This window comes from Stegostoma tigrinum, chromosome 21 (genome assembly GCF_030684315.1).
Source record: "Stegostoma tigrinum isolate sSteTig4 chromosome 21, sSteTig4.hap1, whole genome shotgun sequence".
NCBI classification, from domain to species: Eukaryota; Metazoa; Chordata; class Chondrichthyes; order Orectolobiformes; family Stegostomatidae; genus Stegostoma; species Stegostoma tigrinum.
Genome location: NC_081374.1, coordinates 44,485 through 63,975, shown reverse-complemented (window position 1 = coordinate 63,975; position 19,491 = coordinate 44,485). Strand labels below are relative to the sequence as shown.

At 45.6% G+C, this 19,491-nt stretch overlaps 1 protein-coding gene across 1 annotated transcript in view; it reads right to left on the bottom strand.

Annotated features, from left to right (window-relative positions):
• Positions 1–19,491, bottom strand: part of LOC125462951 (striatin-interacting protein 1) — a gene marked incomplete at its 5' end in the record, with an annotated part of 171,669 nt that overhangs the window by 108,912 nt on the left and 43,266 nt on the right. Inside the window, 2 exons of the mRNA XM_059653204.1 lie at positions 18,320–18,502; positions 19,344–19,471. Coding sequence (XP_059509187.1) covers positions 18,320–18,502; positions 19,344–19,471 — 311 coding nt within the window. The remainder of the gene's footprint in view (positions 1–18,319; positions 18,503–19,343; positions 19,472–19,491) is intronic.

The following is a 19,491-nucleotide window of genomic DNA, read 5'->3' as shown; positions in this document are numbered from 1 at the left end:
CTGGCTTCACCCTTACACCTTCATCAACCAGTCCTCTAGACATTCTATATATATATTACAAACAAGAGGATAACTAGGGAGAAGGTAAGACCACTCAAGGATAAAGGAGGGAACTTGTGCTTGAAGGCAGAGGATGTAGGTGAGATCCTAAATGAGTATATTGCATTGGTATTCATCCAGGAAAAGGTTATGGAGTATCGTAAAATGTGTGTGGAACGTGCTAGTATGCTTGGGCATTTTGAGATCAAGAAAGAAGTGCTGCTGGACCTCTTGAAGAGCATTAAGGTGGACAACACCTGAGGGCCCAATGGTATCTACCCAGGTTATTGAGAGAAGAGATTGTTGGGGCCTTGACCAAGATCTTTGTATCCTCGCTAGCCATTGGAGGAGTCCCAGAGGACTAGCAAGGAGCTAATGTTGTTCCTCTGTTCAAGAAGGGAAACAGGATAATTTAGGAAACTATAGACTGGTGGTTGGGAAGCTATTGGAGAGAATTTTTAGAGATAGGATTTATGCACATTTAGTAAAGCATGGCCTAAGTAGGAACAGGCAGCAGGGCTTTGTGCAGGGCAGATCATGTCTGACTAGCCTGATTGAATTTTGAGGAAGCGACGAAAGTGATCAATGTGCGCAAGAACAGTGGTTGCTGTTTACACGGATTTTGGGGCAACACAGTGACTCAGTGTTTAGCACTACTGCCTCACAAAGCTAGGGACCTGGGTTTGATTCCACCCTTTGGTGACTGTCTGTGTGGAGTGTGCACATTCTCCCCGTGTCTGAGTGGGTTCCCTCCAGGTACTGTGGTTTCCTTCCACAGTCGAAAAATGGGCAAGTTAGATCGGATTGGGTATGCTAAATTTCCACATTGTGCGCAGGGGTGTGCAGGTTAGATGTGTCAGCCATGGAAAATATTGGGTGGGGGTTGGGTCTGTGTGTGTGATGCCCTTTGGAGGGTCAGTGTGGACCTGTTGGGTCGATTGGCCTGTTTCAACACTAGGGATTTTATGATCACGATTTTTGTAAGGCTTTCAGCATTGTCTCTCTTGGCAGGCTCATCCAGAAGATTTAGACGCATGGGAACCACGGTGACCTGGCCGCACAGATTCAGAATTGGCTTGTCAGACAAGGTACAGGGTATTGGCGGAAGACTGTTTTTCAGGCTGGAGGTCCAAGAAGTGGTGTTCTGTAGGGATCTGTACTGGGACCTCTGCTGTTTGTGATATATGCACAAATAATTCAGATGAAAATGTAGATGGGTGGGTCAGAGATAACACAGTGTAAAGCTGAAGGATACAGCAGGCCAGGCAGGATCAGAGGAGCAGGCAAGTTGATGTTTCGGGTCGGGACCCTACTTCAGAAATGGGGATGGGGAAGCGAGCTCAAAAATAGAAGAGGAGGAGTGGAGCTAGGGAGGGTAGGTGGGAATGATGATAGGGGAGTGCAGGCATACAGTGGTAAGGATTGGTCAGTGAGGTGGAAGGGGCGGACAGATGGGAAAGATGATGGACAGGTTGCATCAGGTCAAGCAGACAGGGATGAGGGAAACGTTGGTCATGGGATGAGGCCGGGGGTGGGGAGATTTTGAAAATGGTAAATTCCACGTTTAGGCCATTGGGCTGCAGGCTCCTAAAGTGGAAAATGAGGTGCTGCTCCTCCAGTTTCCGAGTGGCATCATTGTGATATTGGATGCGGCCCAGGATGAACGTGTCACCCAGGGAGTGGGAGAGGAGTAATAAAATGGTTGACGATCGGAAGAAGTTGCCATTTGACACAAGCAGAGCGCAGATGCTCTACAAAACAGTCTCACCAACGTAGAGGAGGCCACATTGGGAGCAGCGGATGTAGTAGACTACTTTGACAGATGTGCAGGTGAACCGTATCTAATGTGGAAGGTTTGTTTTGTGCCTTGAATGGAAGTGAAGTGGGAGATGTAGGGGCAGGTGTAGCACTTCCTGCAGTTGCAGAGAAAGGTGCTGGGGGTGATGGGGTCATTTGGGAGTGTGGAGCAGACGAGGGAGTCGTAGAGAAAGCAGTCCCAATGTAAGGCAAACAGAGGTGGGAGTGAAATATATCTTTGGTTGTGGGGTCAGTTTGTAGGTGGCAGAAGTGGCGGAGAATGATATGCTGGATGCGGAGGCTAGTGGGGTGATACGTGAGCGCAAGGGGGATCCTGTCCTTGTTTTTGTTGTGAGGAGGGCATGTGACGGCAGAGGTACAGGAAATGCAAGAGATGCGGTTGAGAGCATTTTTGATCACCAAGGGGGGAAGTTGCGATCCTTGAAATAAGAGAACATGTGGGATGTGCTGGAGTAGAACACCCCATCTTGGGAGCAGACACGGTGGTGGAGGAGGAATTGGGAGTAGGGGATTGTATTCATGCAGAAGGATGGGTAAGAGGAGGTATAACCCAGGTAGCTTTGGGAGTCCGTGGGCTCGAAATAGATTACAAGGTGTAGAGCTGGATGAACACAGCATGCCAAGCAGCAGCAGAGGAGCAGGAAAGCTGACGTTTCGGGCCTCAACCCTTCTTCAGAAAGGCTCAAAATAGATGTTGGTTTTGAGGTGGTTACCAGAGATGGAGACAGAGGGGTCTGGGATGGAGAGAAAGGTATCAAAGATGGTCCAGGTGAATTTGAGGTTGGGGTGAAAGGTGTTAGTAAGGTTGATGAACAGCAAGCTCCTCATGGGAGCACAAGGTGGCATCGATACATTTATCAATGTAGCAGAGGAAGAGGTGGGTGACAATGTCAGTGGAGCAGTGAAAGAGGGACTGTTCCACATATTCTATGAAGAGGCAGGCAGTGCTTGGGCCCATGTGGGTGCCCATGGCCATCTCCTTAGTCTGTAGGAAGTGGGAAGAGTTAAAGGAGAAGTAGTTAAGGGTAAAGATGGATTTGATTAAGCAGATGAGGGTGTCGGGTGGAGGGGGACTGGTTAGGCTTGCGGGAGAGGAACAAGTGGGAGCTTTTAGGCCATCCACGTGGGGGCTGCAAGAGTACAGGGGCTGGATGTTCACACTGAAGATGAGGTGTTGGGGGCTAGGGAATTGGAAGTCTTGGAGGAGGTGGAAGGCGTGGGTGCTGTCCCGGATGTAGGTGGGGTGTTCCTGGACCCGGGACACAGAATAGAGTCAAGTCCGTGCTTACAAAGAAAATTAGAGTATCCAATCAGGCAGAATGCATAAAGATTGTCCAAGAAAAATAAAAAAATCTGAGGACTGGGAGCAGTTTAGAATTCAGCAAAGAAGGACCAAGGGATTAATTAGGAAGGAGAAAATAGACTACAGAAGTAAGCTTACAGGGAACATAAAGACTCAAGCTAAAAGTTTCAACAAGTACCTGAAGAGGAAGAGACTGGTTAAAGATAAATTTAGGTCCCTAGCAGACAGAAATGGGGAATGCATAATAGGGGACAAAGAAATGGCTGAGCAACTGAGTACATATCTTGGTTCTGTCTGCATAAAACAGGACACAAATCAGATTCCAGAGTTGTTGGAGGATGTAGATTCAGTGAGAGGGAAGAATTGAGGGAGACCAATATTAGTTGAGAAATAGTGCCAGGAAAATTGGTGAGATGGAAGGTGGATAAATCCCCAGGGCTTGATAATCTACATCTCGGGACACTTAAGGAAGTGGCTCTAGAAATAGTGGATGCATTGGTGGTCATCTTCCAGGATTCTACAGTCTCTGGAACAGTCGCTACAGACGTAAGGGTAGCTAATGTCACTCCAAAATTCACAGAGAGAGGTAGAGAGAAAACAGGGAATTATAGACCAGTCAGCCGAACATCAGTAGTGGGAAGAATTCTCAAATCCATTAGCAAGGGCTTTATAACGGTGCACAAAGAAAGCAATAGCCGGATCAGGCAGAGTCAGCATGGATTTATGAAGGGGAAATCATGACTGACAAATCTGTTGGAATTCTATGAAGATTAACTAGAGGAGTTGACAAGGGGGATCTGGTCAATGCAGTATATTTGCAATTTCAGAAAGTGTTTGGCAAAGTCCACATAAGAGATTAGACGATAAAATGTGAGGCTGGACGAACACAGCAGGCCTAGCAGCATCTCAGGAGCACAAAAGCTGACGTTTCGGGCCTAGACCCTTCATCAGAGAGGGGGATGGGGAGAGGGAACAGGGATAAATAGGGAGAGAGGGGGAGGCGGACCGAAGATGGAGAGTAAACAAGATAGGTGGAGAGGGTATAGGTGGGGAGGTAGGGAGGGGATAGGTCAGTCCAGGGAAGATGGACAGGTCAAGGAGGTGGGATGAGGTTAGTAGGTGGATGGGGGTGCGGCTTGGGGTGGGAGGAAGGGATGGGTGAGAGGAAGAACGGGTTAGGGAGGCAGAGACAGGTTGGACTGGTATTGGGATGCAGTGGGTGGGGGGGGGGGGGAAGAAGAGCTGGGCTGGTTGTGTGGTGCAGTGGGGGGAGGGGACGAACTGGGCTGGTTTAGGGATGCAGTAGGGGAAGGGGAGATTTTGAAACTGGTGAAGTCCACATTGATACAATTAGGCTGCAGGGTTCCCAAGCGGAATATGAGTTGCTGTTCCTGCAGCCTTCGGGTGGCATCATTGTGGCAGTGCAGGAAGCCCATGATGGACATGTCATCTAAAGAATGGGAGGGGGAGTGGAAATGGTTTGCGACTGGGAGGTGCAGTTGTATATTGCGAACTGAGCGGAGGTGTTCTGCAAAGCGGTCCCCAAGCCTCCGCTTGGCTTCCCCAATGTAGAGGAAGCCACACTGGGTACAATGGATACAGTATACAACATCAGATGTGCAGGTGAACCTCTGCTTAATGTGGAAAGTCACCTTGGGGCCTGGGATAGGGGTGAGGGAGGTGGTGTGGGGGCAAGTGTAGCATTTCCTGCGGTTGCAGGGGAAGGTGCCGGGTGTGGTGGGGTTGGAGGGCAGTGTGGAGCGAACAAGGAAGTCACGGAGAGAGTGGTCTACCCGGAAAGCAGACAGGGGTGGGGATGGAAAAATGTCTTGGGTGGTGGGGTCGGATTGTAGATGGCGGAAGTGTTGGAGGATGATGCGTTGTATCTGGAGGTTGGTGGGGTGGTGTGTGAGAACGAGGGGGATCCTCTTTGGGCGGTTGTGGCGGGGACGGGGTGTGAAGAATGTGTTGCGGGAAATGCGGGAGACGCAGTCAAGGGCGTTCTCGACCACTGTGGGGGGCAAGTTGCGGTCCTTGAAGAACTTGGACATCTGGGATGTGCCGGAGTGGAATGCCTCATCGTGGGAGCAGATGCGGCGGAGGCGGTGGAATTGGGAATAGGGGATGGGATTTTTGCAGGAGGGTGGGTGGGAGGTGGTGTATTCTAGGTAGCTGTGGGAGTCGGTGGGCTTGAAATGGACATCAGTTACAAGCTGGTTGCCTGAGATGGAGACTGAGAGGTCCAGGAAGGTGAGGGATGTGCTGGAGATGGCCCAGGTGAACTGAAGGTTGGGGTGGAAGGTGTTGGTGAAGTGGATGAACTGTTCGAGCTCCTCTGGGGAGCAAGAGGCGGCGCCGATACAGTCATCAATGTAACGGAGGAAGAGGTGGGGACATAAGAGGTTATTGTGCATGATTAAAGTGCATGGGACTGGGGGACATGTACTGAGATACTGAGAAAACTAGTTAGCAGAGAGGAGACAAAGAATAGGAAATAATGGGACCTTTTCAAATTGGCAGTCGTTACCTAGTGGGTGCCACAGGGATTAGTGCTGGGACCCCAGCTACTCACAATATATATTGATGACTTGGATGAAGGGGAAAAAATAAAGTAACATCTCCAAGTTTGCAGATGATACCAAGTTGGGTAGGAAGGTGAACTGTGACGAGGATGCAGGGTCCTTCAACAAGATTGATACGTTGGGTGAGTGACAGACGCAGTATAATTTGGATAAATGTGAGGTTATTCACTTTGGAAGCAAAAATAAGGCGGCAGATTGCTACCTGAATGGCTGTAAACTAGGAGAGGGGAATGTGCAGTGGGACCTGGATGGCCCTTGTGCACCACTCTCTAAAGGTAAGCATGCAGATCCAGCAGGCGATAAAAGAAGGTAAATGGCTTGTTGGCCTTCATCGCAACAGATTTCGAGTACAGGAGCAGGGATTTGGTGTTGCAGTTATACAGGGCCTTGATGAGACCACACGTGGAATATTGTGACAAGTTTTAAGTCTCCTTTTATGAGAAAGGATGCTTTTGTTTTGGAGGGAGTGCAACAAAGGCTTACCAGGCTGATTCCAGGGATGGCAGGACTGACATATGAGGAGAGACTGACTAGGTTAGGATTGCTTTCACTGAAGTTTAGACGGATGAGGGACTATTTCATGGAGACTAATAAAATTCTAACAGGAGTAGACAGGATAGACGCAGGGAGAATGTTCCCAATGGTGGCTATGTCCAGAACCAGGGGTCACAGTCTGAGGACACAGGGTACGCCCTTTAGGATGGAGGTCGGGAGACATTTCTTCACCCAAAATGTGGTAAAGCTTGTGGAATTCATTATCACAGGAAGTAGGTGACACCAAAACATTGAATGTATTCAAGAGGCAGCTCGACACGTCACTTGGGGCAAATGGGATCGAAGGTTATAGGGAAAGAGCAGGGTTAGGCTATTGAGTTGGAAGATCAGCCACAATCGTGATTAATAGCAGAGCTGGCTCGAAGGGCCGAATGGCCTCTTCCTGTTCCTATGCTTTTATAATGTATCCAAACTTGCTGGCGATAGAAAAATAGATAGAAGAGCATATTGTGATAAAGAACAAGGAATCTGCAAATGGATAATTGATAGCTTGAGTGAGTAGACAAACTTTGGGAGATGGAGTATAATTTAGTACGCCAGAGGCCATGAATTTTGGTGGGAAGAATCAAAAGATAGACTATTAACTAGAGACTGCAAACAAAGTGAAGCTCAGAAGGATAAGGGTGTTTTTGTGTATGAAAAGCAATGCTGTATACAGGTGTAATAAGCAATTTAAAATGCAAATCGAATTTTGGCCATTAGTTTAGGGGTTGATGCATATGAAAAGAGCAGATGTAAGCTTTTCTGATTACTTGCTGGGAGAAGAAATTTCTTATCTAGGCTCTGAAAGGCTTACCACACATCCTTAGGCTGTGACCCTGGTTCTGGACTCCCCAGTCATTGAGAATAATTCCTGTGCACACTCTTCTAGTCCTGTTAGAATTTCATAGGTGTCTATGACATGTCCCCCTCATTCTTCTGAACTCCAATGAATGTAATTCTCATTGATTCAACCTCTTCTCAAATCAGTCCCACCATCCCAGAAATCAGTCAGATAAACCTTTGTTACACTCCTTCGAGAGCAGGGACATCCTTCCTCAGATAAGGAATCAAAACTGCATATAATATTGCACGTGTGACCTTTCCAAGGCACTATCAAGTTGTTTTAAGATACTGTTGCTTCATTACATGAATCTTCTTCTTACAAAGGCCAACATACCATCTGTTTCACACAATGAAAGTGCATTTATTCCTTTCTCATCACAGAGTGCCCAGTCTAGGATGGCCTGTTCTCCAGTTAGTTCCTCACTGTACTGGTTCAGAAATCATCTCATATACATTGCAGGTGTAAGTTTAACATAACTATATAGTGCATTGGTGAGACTGCAACTGGAGTACTGTTCTCAATTTTGATCACTGTATTAAAGAAAAGTTACACTGGCATTAGAGGCAGTTCAGAAGAGATTTACTAGGTTGATTCCTGAGATTAAGGGGGTGACATCTCAAGAATCACTAAATAGATTACACCTTTGCTCATCAGAATTTACAACAATGAGGGATGATCTTGTTGAAACATGCAAGATTCTCAGGGGCTTACTACAGTAGATATTGAAAAGATGCTTCCACTAGTAGGGTAAATCGAGAACTAGAGGAGACAGAACTACAGAATAGGAGGACATTCATTTCAAGGGATGACGTCCTACAAACTGAATATAGCGCGTTTGACAGGAGGTTAAAATGCAGCAGCTCAAGGGTAGTAATCTCTGGATTACCACATGGTTCAACATGCCAGTGAGAACAGCAATAGGAGGATACTACAGTTTGTGCAGGGGGTAGGGAATCAGATTTTTGGATCATTGAGATCTCTTCTGGGGCACTGATGATCTGTACAAGATAGATGGGTTTCACCTGAACTGCAGGGGTACCAATATCCTGGTGGGGAGATTTGCTAGAGCTACTCAGAGAGGGGGTGGGACCCTAAAACAGTAGTGAGGCAAAAGTGAAGGTTGAGGCTAGTACTGAAGTTAAAGAGAGAAAGTTAAATAGGCTAGGGAGGCCAGAGCATGCCAGGGAATGAGGGAAGACTGATGAATGAAATAGCATTTATTTTGATTCAAGAGGCAGATGAATTCAGGGCATTAATGGGAATATAGGACTGGGGCAGCATAGCTGTTACAAAAACATGGCTGAGGTACAGACAGGGCAGGCAGCTCCATGTTCTCAGTTACAGATGCCATAAAGAGGATAGAAGGGGAGACAAGAGTGGAGTGATGTGGCATTTCTGATTAAGGAAAACATCACAACAGTACTTAGATAGGATATTCCTGTATGGGTAGAACTGAAAAATAAGAAGGAAGTGATCACTTAACCCCCCTCAACAGTCAGTGGGAAATTGAGGAGCAAGAATGTAGGTAGATCGCGGAGTGCCATAAGAATAATAGGGTTGTCATATTACAAGATTTTAACTTTCCAAACATTGACTGGGACAAAGAATTTCTGTGGAAGGGTCACTGGACCCGAAACAATAATCCTGATTTTTCTGTTTTTGTCCCTGATTTACAGATCCATAGTTCTTTCAGTTTTCATACTGTTCAGGGCTTGTATAGGGAGGAATTTGTTAAGTGTTCCGGAAAAAATTCTCAATCAATATGTACATTGCCCTATTTAAGGCAAAACCTGATCTCCTCTTGGGAAATAAGGCAGGGTAGATTGACGGGAGCATTAGTGGGGGAGAACTTTGGGACCAGAGACCATACTTCTAGAAGTTTTCAAACAGTTACGGAAAAGGGGTCTGGTCCACAAGTTAAATTTCTAAATTGGAGCAAGGTCAATTTTAACGGCATTCGACAGAAACTTTCAGAAGTTGACTGGGGGTGGCTGTTTGTAGGGGAAGGGATATTTGTCAAGTGGGAGGCTTTCAAAAGTGGGATAATGAGTGTTCAGGGCCAGCATTTTCCAGTTAATGAGAAAAACAAGGCTGGCAGGAGTAGGGAACACTAAACTACAGATATTGAGGCTCCCATCAAGAAAAAGGAGGCCTATGTCAGGTTCAGGCAGCTGGGGTTAAGTGAATTCTTTGAGGAGTATGGGGGATATAGCAGTACATTAAAGAGGGAAATCTGAAAGGCAAAACGGAGGCATGAGATAGATTCATTCTTCTTTATCCGCCAAAGCTAACAAGATTCTACAATATATTAGGGGTAAAAGAGTATCTAGAAAGAGAATAGGGCCTGGTAAAGATCAATTAGGCTGTTTTGTGTAGAACCACAGGAAATGGGTGAGATCCTAGATATATAGATGAGGACAATGTTGACATTGTCTACATGGTCTTTAGCAAAGGTCTTCAACAAGGCTCTGTAGGCAGGATGGTTAGTATGATTACATCAAATGGAATCCAAGGAGAGGTAGCCAATGGGATATAAAATTAACTTGGTGGCAGCAGCAGACAGAGGGTGGTGTGGAGAGCTGTTTTATCAGACTAGATGCCTGTGACCAGCCGTGTGCCTCAAGGATTGGTGCTGAATCCACTGTTGTTTGTCATTTATACAAATTATTTGGATGAGAATATAGAAGGCATGGTTAGTAAGTCTGCATATGACACCAAAATTGGTGGTAGTGACAGTGAGCAAGTTGTCTAAGAGTCTAAGGGATCATGATCAACTGGGCCAGTGGGCTAAGCATTGGCAGGTAGAATTTAATTCAGATTAATGAGAGGTGTGGAACTTTGCAAAGACAAACTGTGGGCAGGTGTTACAGGGTAAATGTTCAGACCCTGGGGAGTGTTGTTGAGCAGACACCAGGGGTGCAGGTACATAGCTCTTAGAGTGGCGTCACAAGGAGACAGAGTAGTAAAGGCAGCACTCAGCTCACTTGCCTTTATCAGTCAGAGCACTGAGTACAGAAGTTGGGATGTCATGTTACTGGTGTACAAGACGTTGTTAAGGCCACATTTGGAGTACTGCATACAATTCTGGTCATCTTGCCAATAGGAAACCTATTATTAAACTGCAAAGGGTGCAAAAAAATTTATAAGGATATTGCCATGACTGGCAAGTTTTAGTTATAAGAAGCAGCGAGATAGGGTAGGGCCATTTCTTGCAGCATTGGAGGCTGAGGGTTGGCCTTGTAGAGGTTTATAAAATCATGAAGGGCATAGACATGGTGAATAGCCAAGGTCTTTTCCCCAGCTTAGGGAGTCCAAAACTAGAGGGCATATGTTTAAAGTGAGAGTGGAAAGAATCAAAAGGGACCTGAGGAGCAACTCCCTCACTCAGAGGGTGGTGCATGTATGGAACCAGCAGCCAGAGGAGGTGGTACAGACGGGTACATTTATGATATTTTGGGCATTTGGTTAGGTCAATGGCTAGGAATGGTTTAGAGGGATACAGGCCGAATGCAGGCTAATGGGGCCAGTTCAGTCTAGGAAACCTGGTCAGCATGGACAAAGAGCGTGTTTCTGAGCTATAGAATTCTATGACGCTAAAACTGAAATATAAAGGAATTTCTTCAGTCAGCAGGTAACAAATATCAGGGTTCTCTACCCCAAAGGGTGATGGAAGGTAGAAGTATTCAAAGAGGAGGCAGATAGGTTTTTTTGAATATTGTGGAGCTGGTGGCAATAAATGTTAGCCAGCCAGCGATGCTCATATTCCGTGACAGAATTAAAAAACAGAGCTGGCATGAAAGAGGAAGTGAGGTCTGGAGTAGATCAGCCATAATCTCATACATGGCTTGAGCTTAAATGGCCCATGCTGGTGCCGATCTATTATATTCATAGTGTTTCCTTCCTCTCACCATCCCCAGCTTTTCTCTATCTTCGCTGATCCATCTTTCACCTGGACAAAGGCAGCTTTCTGATGTCACCCATCTCTGAGCATTCATTATTGTAGCTTCCTTCTAGGGTCGCATTGTTTACTCTGTCAATTTCCTTGCAAAATCTACTCTAAGAAATTTGATGAAACGAAAGTGTCATAAACAATGAGGATCACCCCTTGTGTCAGCACTATTGCACTCACAGAAAAGACTACAATCCCCTTGGTGCTGGGCAAACCAGTTTCTGAACTCAACTGCGTCCTCCTTCATGAACTTACATAAGGACAAGAATATGTAATTCAGCCAGACTCTGATTATTTTAGATTTCTATGGTCGAGCAATGTTTTATTCTCGCGTTATTATTTACTCCAATGTGATTTTTTTTCTAAATAAACGTACTTCATTTTCTAAAATAAAAGTACTTGAAATTAATTACAATGTGGATTATCTGTATGGACAAAGAAATGAAGTGCATCAGGGAACTGGAGCTGAAGGAACTCCGGATCATTCCGGAGGCTAAGGGGGTGAGAGGGAGGAGTTATAAGGAGGTGGTCACTCCGAAGGTACCTGAAAAAGGTAGCTGGGTGACTGTCAGGAAGGGAAAGGGAGTAGGCAGGGAATCTCCTCTGGCCATTCCCCTCAATAATAAGTATACCGTTTTGGATACTGATGTGGGTGATGACCTACCAGGGGAAGGCCATAGTGGACAGGTCTCTAGCACTGAGCCTGGCCCTGTGCCACACAAGGTAAGGGAGGAAAACAGGAGAACAATTGTAGTGGGGGATTCAATACTAAGAGGCACAGACAGGCGGTTCTGTGGATGTGAACAAGATGAACAGATAGTATGTTGCTCCCCAGGTGCCAGGGTCCATGATATCTCGATCGTGTCTTCAAGATCAGTAAGGGGGAAGGTGAGCAACCAGCAGTCATGGTGCACATCGGTACCAATGACATAGGTAGAAAAAGGACTCAGAACGTGAAAAACAAATACAGGGAGTGAGGTTGGAAGCTGAAGTCCAGCACAAACAGGGTAGTTATCTATGGGATTACTATCAATGCCACGTGATAACGAGGTAAGAAATAGGGAGAGAGTGTAGCTAAACATGTTGCTAGAGGACTGGTGTGGGAGGGAGGGCTTCCGTTATGTGGACAACTGGAGCACATTCTGGGGGAGGTGGGAGCTATACACTAAGATGGGTTGCACCTGAACCGGTAGGGCACAAACATCCTGGGAGGGGGTTTGCTCAAGTCAATATGGGATGGTTTAAACTAGATTGGCAGGGGGTGGGGAATCAGACTTGTAATTCAGATGAAGAAATATTCAGCCTTCCAGCAGACACAATACGGAGTGAGAGATAATGGGAACTGCAGATGCTGGAGAATTCCAAGATAATAAAATGTGAGGCTGGATGAACACAGCAGGCCAAGCAGCATCTCAGGCTGATGAAGGGTCTCTCTCTGATGAAGGGTCTAGGCCCGAAACGTCAGCTTTTGTGCTCCTGAGATGCTGCTTGGCCTGCTGTGTTCATCCAGCCTCACATTTTATTATCTTACAATAGGGAGTGAGGTTGTTAATAAATGCAGTTGATGAAGCATACTTGTGTGGACACAGGGATGGTTTGATGTGTGGATACATCAATGCTAGAAGTATCAGAAATAAGGCAGATTAACTTGGAGAGCAGATCAGCACTTGGAACTACGATGTTGTGGGCATTACAGAAACTTTGGTAACTCAGGGACAAGAATGGTTGTTGGAAGTTCCGGGATTTACATGCTTTACAAGAAATAAGGGGGGTGGGAAGAGAGGCGGTGGAGTGGCATTGCTATTCAGGGCAAGTATAGCAGCTTCTGAAAGGGAGTTTGAGAATTATACATCTACAGTGTCAGTTTGGGTTGAGGTCAGGATCAAGAAAGGAGCAGTCACTTTGTTGGTTTTTTTTTACAGACCCTTTAATAGTTGCAGAGAAGTGGAGGAGCAGATTGGGAGGCAGATACAGGAATAGTGCAGAAGTCACAGCTTGTAGTCATGAGTGACTTCGACTTTCCAAATAATGATCAGAAACTTTTTAGTTGCAATAGTTTCGATGGAGTGGATTTGTCCAGTGTATTCAGGAAGGATTCCTGACACAGTACGGAGATAGACCAACATGAGAGGTGCTTGGCAACGAACCGGGCCAAGTGTCAGACCTGTTGGCAGGAGAGCATTTTGGCGGTAGCGATCATAACTCTTGTTACTTTTACAATAGTCATGGAAAAGGATAGGTGCATACAGCAGAGTAAGGTTTATAATCGGGGAAGGGTAATTACAATTCTGTTAGGCAAGAACTGGTAACACAAAATGGGAACGGATGCTGTCAGGGAAGAGCACTGTTGAAATGTGGAGATTATTTAAGGCATTTGATAAGGTTCCCCATGGCAGGCTGATGGAGAAAGTGAAGTCACATGGGGTCCAGGGTGTGCTAGCTACAAGGATAAAAAACTGGCTGGGCAACAGGAGACAGGGTAGTAGCAGAAGGGAGTTTCTCAAATTGGAGATCTGTGACCAGTGGTGTTCCACAGGGATCTGTGCTGGGACCACTGTTGTTTGTGATACGTGTAAATGATTTGGAGGAAGGTGTAGGTGGTCTGATCAGCAAGTTTGCAGATGACACTAAGATTGGTGGAGTAGCAGATAGTGTAGGGGACTGTCAGAGATTACAGCAGAATATAGATAGATTGGAGAGTTGGGCAGATAAATGGCAGATGGAGATCAATCTGGTCAAATGCGAGGTGATGCATTTTGGAAGATCTAATTCAAGGGCGAACTATACAGTAAATGGAAAAGTCCTGGGGAAAATTGATGAACAGGGAGATCTGGGTGTTCAGGTCCATTGTTCCCTGAAGGTGGCAACGCAGGTCAATAGGATGGTCAAGAAGGCATATGGCATGCTTTCCTTCATCAGACGGGGTATTGAGTACAAGAGTTGGCGGGTCACATTACAGTTATATAAGACTTTGGTTCGGCCACATTTAGAGTACTGTGTACAGTTCTGGTCGCTACATTACCAGAAGGATGTGGACGCTTTGGAGAGTGTGCAGAGGAGGTTCACCAGGATGTTGCCTGGTATGGAGGGTGCTAGCTATGAAGAGAGGTTGAATAGATTAGGATTATTTTCATTAGAAAGACAGAGATTGAGGGGGGACCTGATTGAGGTCAACAAAATCATGAGGGGTATAGACAGGGTGGATAGCAAGAAGCTTTTTCCCCCCGCAGAGTGGGGGACTCAATTACTATGGGTCATGAGTTCAAAGTGAGAGGAGGACAGTTTAAGGGACATATGCGTGGTAAGTTCTTTACGCAGAGGGTGGTGGGTGCCTGGAACGCGTTGCCAGCAGAGGTGGTAGACGCAGACACGTTAGCATCTTTTAAGATATATCTGGACAGGTACATGGATAGGCGGGGAGCAAATGGACACAGACGCTTAGAAAATAGATGACGGGTTAGACAAGAGGATCTCGATCGGCGCACGCTTGGAGGGCTGAAGGGCCTGTTCCTGTGCTGTAATTTTCTTTGTTCTTTGAATGCATACTGCATGTGCTTGGTATGTTTGTCCCTAGCAGGCAGGGAAGATGCAAATATGAGTGAGGGAGCCTTGGTTCTCAAGAAAGGTCGAACAACTGGTTAAAAAGGAGGAGGATGTTTATGTGAACTTTAGGCAACAGGGAACGGAAAAGACTCTAGAGGGATACAAGGTATCCAAGGAGGAGCTGAAGAAAGGGCCTCGAAGAGCGAGAAGGGGGCATGAGAAAACCTTGGCAGACAGGATCAAGGAAAACTCCAAGGTTTTTTACACGTACGTGAGGAATAAGAGCATCACCAGATAAGGGGTAGGGCCAATCAAGGATTGTAAAGGGAATTTGTGCACGGAGCCTAAAAGAGGTAGGAGGGGTTCTTAATTAATGCTTTTCTTCAGTATTCACAACTGAGAGGGACTTAGCTGTACAGGAGGACAGTGTGAAACAGGCTGGTACGCTACAGCAAGTCACTGTTAGTGAAGATGTGCTAGGAATTTTGAGGAAGTCAATGATAAATAAGTCCCCTGGGCCTGATGGAATTTAACCAAGGATTCTATGAGAAGCGAGGGAAGAGATCGCAGGGCCTTTTACGATGATCTTTTTGTCCTCACCGTCCATGGGTATAGTGCTGGAAGATTGGAGAGACGCAAACGTCATTCCCTTGTGGAAAAATTGGAATAGGGATAACCCAGGAAATTGTAGGTCTTACTTGTGGTGGGCAAATTATTGGAAGGGGCTCAGGGATAGAATTTATGATCACTTGGAAAGGCACAGAATGACTTATGTTAGTCAGTACGGATTTGAGGGGCAGATCATGCCTCACAAACCTTATTGAGTTCTGTGAAGAGGTGACCAAACGCGTGAATGAACGTACAACAGTGGATGTGGTATATGTGGATTTAAATAAGGCGTTTGATAAGGTTCTCCATCGTAGGCTCATGCAGAAAGTAAGGAGGCATGGGATGGGGGAAATGTGGCAGACTGAATTCTGAATTGGCTGACCATCAGAAGACAAATAATAGTTGTGGACAGAAAATATTCAACATGGCTCTCAGTTATGAGTGGTGTACCACAAGGATCTGTTCTGAGTGCTCTTCTATTTGTGATTTTTGTAAATGATTTGGATGTAGGAGTGGAAGGGTGAATTAGTAACTTCGCGGACAAAATAGGAGGGGGGGGGGGGTCGAGTTGTGGACGGTGCGGAGGGCTGTTCTCGGTTACAAGGGCCATTGTTTGGATGTAGAGCTGAGCTGAGAAGTGGCAGACGGAGTTTAACCCCGACAAGTGTGAGGCGATTCATTTTGGAAGCAAATTTGAAAGCAGAATACAGGGTCAAACGAAAGATTCTTGGCAATGTGGAGGAGCAGAGGGATCTTGAGATTCATGTCCACAGTTCCCTGAAAGCTGCCACCCAGGTGGATACAGTTGTTAAGAAGGGGTATGGTGTGTTAGCTTTCATTAATAGAGGGATTGAGTTCAAGAGCCGTGAAGTTATACAAAAGCCTGGCTCAACCACAGCTGGGGTATTGTGTCCAGTTCTGGTGGCCTCATTATAAGAAAGATGTGGCAGCATTAGAAAAGGTGCAGAGGAGATTTACAAGGTTGCTGCGTGGAATGGAGGGAAGGTCTTATGAGGCAAGTTCTTGATCTCACAAGGAATCAAGGGCTACAGGAAGAGTGCAGGGAAGTGGAGGTGAAATGCCAATCAGCCATGATTTAAATGGCGGAGTGGACTCAATGGGCTGAATGGCCTTACTTCCACTCCTATGTCTTATGGAAAGATTGAGAGAGCTGGAGATTTTCTCTTTAGAATGATGAAGGATGAGAGGTGACTTTGTAGGTATACAAAATGACCAGAGGTTTGGATAGAGTGGACAGCCAGAGACGTTTTCCTAGGGTGGAGGTAGGTATTACGACGGGCCATAGTTTTAAAATGACTCGAGGTAAATATAGGGGAGACGTTTGAGGTAGGTTCTTTACTCAGAGCGGTAGGAGCGTGGAATGCATTGCCGAAGAGAAGGGAGTGGAATCGGCCTCTTTAGGGCCATTTAAGTGGCTATTAGATAGGCATATGGATGATAGTATAAGGTAGGGACGGAGGTTAGATAGACCTTAGGTTTAGGGTAAAAGTTCGGCACAACACTGTGGGTCGAAGGCCCTGTGCTGTGCGGTACTGTTCTATGTTCTATGACGTGTAGAGAAGGGAGTGAAATAGGAAGGAATCACACATGCATAGATCGTCTGCTGCCTGCTCCCACAAAGGTAAACCTGCCCCAGTTCAAGTTGATAACAAAGTGTGAAGCTGGATGAACACAGCAGGCCAAGCAGCATCTCAGGAGCACAAAAGCTGACGTTTCAGGCCTAGACCAGCTCTCTGATGAAGGGTCTAGGCCCGAAATGTCAGCTTTTGTGCTCCTGAGATGCCGCTTGGCCTGCTGTGTTCATCCAGCTTCACACTTTGTTGTCTTGGATTCTCTAGCATCTGCAGTTCCCATTATCACCAGTTCAAGTTGAGCCCAGGCACAGTTAAAGCAGATCCCGCAGGAGCTTAGGCAGGGCTCTGTCAACAGAGGAACAAGTACAGGACGGGGAAGGCATAGGCCACTCAGCAGCTCCTCCCTGTCAGACAATGGCCTCTGAAGCTTGTACGAGCTTCGGCCACAGCAAAGATCCAGAGCCGTAGCCAATTTCCAGTTTCCTCCCTTAGCTACAGCAGCCTCGCTGTGTGCAAGGGTCACAATGGAGAGCATGTCAAGGCTATCACCCTAACATACTCTGGTTGCCACTGAAATCCTGAGGCTTCTTGGCAACGTGACCTGGAACAAGAATACAACCAGCATTATTTCCTGCCACCTAGAGGTTGGCAACTGCAACCATAAGAAGTACAACAAGGCACTGGGATAATTCAGCACAGCCCAAGGTGGCATCCTAACCAATATCCAAGCCAGTGCTACCAAAGAAAACCAGTCTTCCCAAAAAGAGTGAGGAGACTGGACAAGCTCGAGCAGCAATACAGGACAGATATCTGAAATTAAAGGTGCTGCTCCTTACGAATTCTGACTCCTGCCGCTGTTCTCCCTTAAACAAAATACAGAGGACAGACCTGCCTTGACTAATTTTTTGCCTTTAGCATAAAGTTTTCAGGAGCTTTTGTTTTAAGCTTTCTACGGTAAATTTTCACCTGCCCCCATGCATTTTAAATCCTGCAAGACAAGTATACAAGGGAAAAGGAGTAAATGGTTGCGATGATTGAAAAAGATGAGATGGCTCAAGTAGAGTATGAATGTTGACACAGTCTGTTTAAGCAAAACAGCCCATTTCTGTGCCAGTAATCCCACATGACCCTCTTGTAATTTACTGCATCAACCTCCACCATCCATTCATGTTCAAAGGAGCCAAGGCACAATCGAGAACACCATGAATGCAAGAAAAGACAAATTAGAACATTTCCTAAATGCCAAGAGATTAGAAACTGTGCAGGAGAAATGAAATTGAATGTCTCAAGAATTTTTTTTTCCTGATAGTCACATCAGATACAAACGGAAAGACAAAAATTTTGCCTGGGCTGCTGCGTTACTGCAACGAAACAATTTAGTTACATATCAGCTAAATAAAGTGCAAATTTAAGAGCCAAACTAAAACTAGTGCAAATATCTGTGCAATCACAACATCAGTACTAATGGTACTTGATTTGGTCAATGCATGTCACTCTCACCTTGTGCTCTCTACGAGCCCGCTTCTGCTGCTGCTCTATTAGGTCAGAGGCAGACGCTGGTGGTGAGGCAGCTCTCATGTTACGGATCACTTTAATGCTGTCTTCGGGGAGTGGTGGAAGACCAAGTGCCTCACGCTTCTTAACTTTAAGAACCTGCAGGTCTTCAAAGCCTCCTAGTGACAGCTATTAAAGAGACAAGTATAGCACTGAATTAAGGTTCCAAAAAGGATGAACTATTATCATAACCGTAAAATGCTAACACAAACTTGTGTCAACGTTCACTGATTTTGGAATTTTAATGTGGATGTGCTGGGGTGGACAAAGTCACAAATTACTACGATACCAGGTTGTAATTCGACACATTTATTTGAAATCACAATCATTGTGCCATTATCTCTTTACCCATATATTCGGTGCCTGTGTACTTCTCTTCACCTGATGAAGGAGCAACACTGCAACAACTTGAGTTAAAACAAACCTGTTGGACTACAACCTGACGTTGTATGATTTCTGACTTTGGAATTTTCGGCATGGAGAAAGGGAACACTTCACATACAAGTGAGATAGTAAAATATTTGGTGTATTTTAATAACCTATGAATATTGGCCCAAGTACTTGTTCAATAATCAGTGGCAATTTGAACCCTACTGAAGTGGTCATTCTTCATGCTTTTGCCAAAATAGGATGCTCAAGGTTCCAGGACAATACAAATGCCTCCACAGTCCAGCACCCATCTGCCTGGTAGGTTAATGATAATCGATAGATAATAAAACAGAAACAAGAATCACAATAATATTGCACTGCAGCTCTGCATCCATTACCAATATTATTGCCCTTGCTGGTTGAGGAAATGAATTCAAAGCAAATGTGGATAAAAATAAGTGCATATTTCTGACTTTATGCAATAGATTTTCCATCTAAATCACTGCTAAGGTTGCCAGTTTTTTCACTGCAACTGTGAAGCACAAACTTCTTTAAATGACAAGTACTAGTGATAAAAACAAACCTATTTAGTAAAACTCACCAACACAGTTTTCCAAAGCAATAAGAGGACCTTCTTCATGGGGAAATGAGGAGCATGGCCACTGCAGAATTTGGTCACCATCCCAAACAGCATAACTGAAAATGGTTCACTGTTGTACAGGGATACACCTTGGAAAAAGAAAAAGGCA